Consider the following 3,522-nt stretch of genomic DNA (forward strand, 5'->3'; position numbering starts at 1 on the left):
GTTTATTAAGTGTGAGGGAGAATAGTAGTGTGCTTTACAGGCTCACTAACTAGTCTTTGTGATAGCCAGAGATGGTCTTTTTCAAGGACAGCTGCATAGAGTTCCGATTTACATGATCTCAGAGGGATTATGGTTGCCATGGTAACAAATTACAATCACTATGGCTCATTTGTTCCCCATTAGCAGGAAATACTCACCAGCTAGCCTCAGTACCTACTGTACATGATATGTCTGCCTATGTAGTTGTCCAAGGGTATCCACAGGTCCATAATGATATGACCCCTGCTGAGACATTTTATTTGTCAGTGTTGGTTATGTATATATATATATATATATATATATATGTGTGTGTGTGTGTGTGTGTGTGTGTATATATATACACATAAATAGAATAAATTAATGAAATTATCAGGTATTATATCAATTCAATTGTTATTAGCTGCCAGCGTCTTACGGCCATAAGGCCGTTCAGCATTGACTTCACATTTGTTGGTTGTGGTTGCTGCTCAGTAAACTGCTAGCTCTACTGTGACCTGTGACTGCTGCCCCTCTTTTATAAAATAAGTTCTATTCTGACCTAATGCTCTCAGAAGTGGCTGCATAATACCAGGCCGAGCAGCGTTAGGCAACAGGGCATGTATTTTGTTCATGTTTAGCTCTTCACATGTAAAGCTCATGTCCTTTCATGAATGTATCCACCTTCTCTGCACTGAGGTTTCATGTTGTGCTGCAGGCTATATGTCTAGCTAATGAGCCCTTGACACAGCGTCTTTGAAAGAAGCTGACCCATGAAGAAATCCGTTTAAAAGCATTCATCTCACTGTAAAGGCCTACATTCAAATGAGAAATGAGTGTTACTGTGTCCACTACACACCAAGGCACTCAATACATAATAAATGGTATATGATTGGTATATATAGCATATATTTCAGACGCAAATATCAGCAAAGAATATGAAGCATAAAGTGCATATCAGCTTTCACTTGAAGTGGAAAGTAGAGTAACCGTCACAGAGTCAAGAGTTGATGAGGATAGCAGTGATTAGATCATAGCTATGGATAGCCATCCTTAGGTGAACACTGAGCTGAAGGAGGACTAACCATAGAGTGGTCAGGGAGATCATTACTGAGCAATCGTACGGGATCATTGCATTTCCAGCGGACGCTTTCCGCTGTCTCACATCCTGCCTGCTCTACACGTGTGCTGAATTAATAATCACGTCGTCTTGAACACAATTATAGTGGTTAATTATGCGAGTGTCAGAACAAGTAGGGAGGACAACTCGGGATATTTCCCTGGAGATTACTGTGCATGTCTGTTAACGCAGCTAGCTAGGGCACCATGCTAATATGGTACTATGTGACTAATGAGGACTTTAGGGATTGAAACATGAAACAGGAACCACCAGTTTGTAGAGTTGTTTGCGCCTGCCTGTGCCCTTAAATATCTGCATGTATGTGTCCCATGGTGCACACTGTTGTGTCTATACATTCAAATTCCCACCTCTTTTGTTAGTTATACAAGAGCACTCCTGGAGCCACAACGTAGCTGAAGAGATGTGTTCATAATAAAAACAACTGTTGGTCACTGTTACAGTAATACAGAAGGGACAGTAAGAAAGTATGGACATCAGGGAAAGCATTATGTGAATCTGATGTTTCTTCAGGGAGGAATAAAACGGGTGTTAAAGTCAACACTAAGCATACTGGTAAATGATATGACTGTGGGTCAAAGCAAGAGTGGGAACCCTGTTTGTTGGATTGAAACCATTGCTGTTCAGTAGCTGTCTTTCAAACCTTAGATGTCAGACTGTCCTTGAATACACCAACAACAAAAGACTTCAGAACAAGGTCCAAAACAATCAGACATTTGAGCTGTGGTGTTTAATGAGATTTGAGGGTGTTTTCCAGTGTTAACCTGATCAGTTCTCAGGAATAAAGCAGGAGAAAGAAAAAAGTGAAACTCATAATGTAGATTTAGTCCACCTTCTATCCTCGTCACTTGCCTTCAGAAATAACTGTTGTGCATTGTAGGAAGAGAAAGGGAAGCAGTGCTTCCTTTTCTGTTTCAGGAAAACAGCTACTATATGCAGAATGTGATGAACAAAGTGGTAGAATAAACAGCATTATGGACTACATTCCTAAAAGGCTGTAATCCTATAGTTGGATATTTTATTACAATAAGTTCAGAACACTGCTGTTTGGTATTCATCTGCATAATTCTTTCAAATTCATTTTAAATTCCCGTTTCTGCACTTTATTGTATCCCCCACACAGCAGAAACCACACAGAATGAGGCACAGCACACCATAATGACATATTTGACGCACTGCTTCCTTTCCCATTAACCCCAGCAATATTAAAAACAGCACTGAAAACTTCTCCACATCTTGATACAGACTATTTTTACGGAGCAAAGACTTAGACTGCACTTCCTGTCGGTGCCTCAGTGAAATCCTTCATTAGCTTGGCGTACAGCTTTAGATGAGTTGTTTGTGGCCAAACGACATCAACTTTTTGTGGATAGAATTGTATAGTTTGAGTGTGTATTAAGAGGTAGTTTAAATTGATATGTTTAAAAAATACATAATAATCAATAGCCAGTTTCTTTAATAAGGGATTCTTACCAAAAAAGATCCTCTGACAACCTATTGATGAATACTACAGTTAGGCATAGGATGATGGGAATATTTCATGTCACCATTATCCTGCCCAAAACACGATTCTTTTTGGTGAGGGATACAATGGGCAAGCCAAACTTTGAGCCATGGTGGTTTAGGATTTTCTTAGGACTGTACGAGCGAGACAGCTTTTTCAAGTTAGGAGATTCACATTCCCGATAATAAAAATTCACCACCATAAACATAGTTTTTGTTGTAATATGCAATAATATCATCCCATCCCTAATTAGACTTAGAATACAGCCCACAAACAGTCACATGGCACTGTATCCTTCCTACCAGCAGTGACACATTCACTGAACCAGATCACATTTTAAAGAAAAGCACATTACACCATATTCCTGCTAATGTTTTCTTCCTTCGCAGGCTTGCCTCTCTACTGCAGCAGTGAAAAACATGTGACCATCCATGGATGCACATGAAAACGGAGGCTGTTTTTGTTGCTGTGCTGAACATGTTTTCAGTTAGACGCTCTGATGTTGTGTCTGTCCATGCTGTGTGTCTCTGTTCTCCATGTTTCTGTGTGGAGGTCACACTGTCTTTGTCTCTCTGGTTCTTCTCATTTGTCTATCTGTGCTTCTTCTCCTTCTCAATTATTCATATTTTTATCTGACAAAGATGTGAAGAATGAGAAGTAAGATGATGCTGTTTTTTTTATTCCTTCTAGCACACAAATGCCATACTTGACTTTCACCTGCTGCATTCACTGCCTCTGCTTTTTGTTCCTATGTTTTGTAACACACCGCCCTTCTCCTCCCACTTCCCCCAGGTTTTGGTCTGCTTTGGGTTGAACGGTCATTATGCTGATGCAGCTCTGTAGTATCAAGGTCAGTGCCCCCCCC

The 3,522-nt window shown here is 40.1% G+C and overlaps 1 protein-coding gene across 1 annotated transcript in view; it reads left to right on the plus strand.

Moving 5' to 3' along the window:
- Positions 1 to 3,480: 3,480 nt before the first annotated feature.
- LOC118324042 (E3 ubiquitin-protein ligase HECW1) overlaps positions 3,481 to 3,522 on the plus strand; it is a 68,687-nt gene continuing 68,645 nt past the window's right edge. The window contains exon 1 of the mRNA XM_035656158.1: positions 3,481 to 3,507. Coding sequence (XP_035512051.1) covers positions 3,481 to 3,507 — 27 coding nt within the window. The remainder of the gene's footprint in view (positions 3,508 to 3,522) is intronic.

The sequence above is a fragment of the Morone saxatilis genome, unplaced genomic scaffold, assembly GCF_004916995.1.
Source record: "Morone saxatilis isolate NCDOM2014 unplaced genomic scaffold, NCSU_SB_2.0 Contig0, whole genome shotgun sequence".
NCBI lineage: Eukaryota > Metazoa > Chordata > Actinopteri > Moronidae > Morone > Morone saxatilis.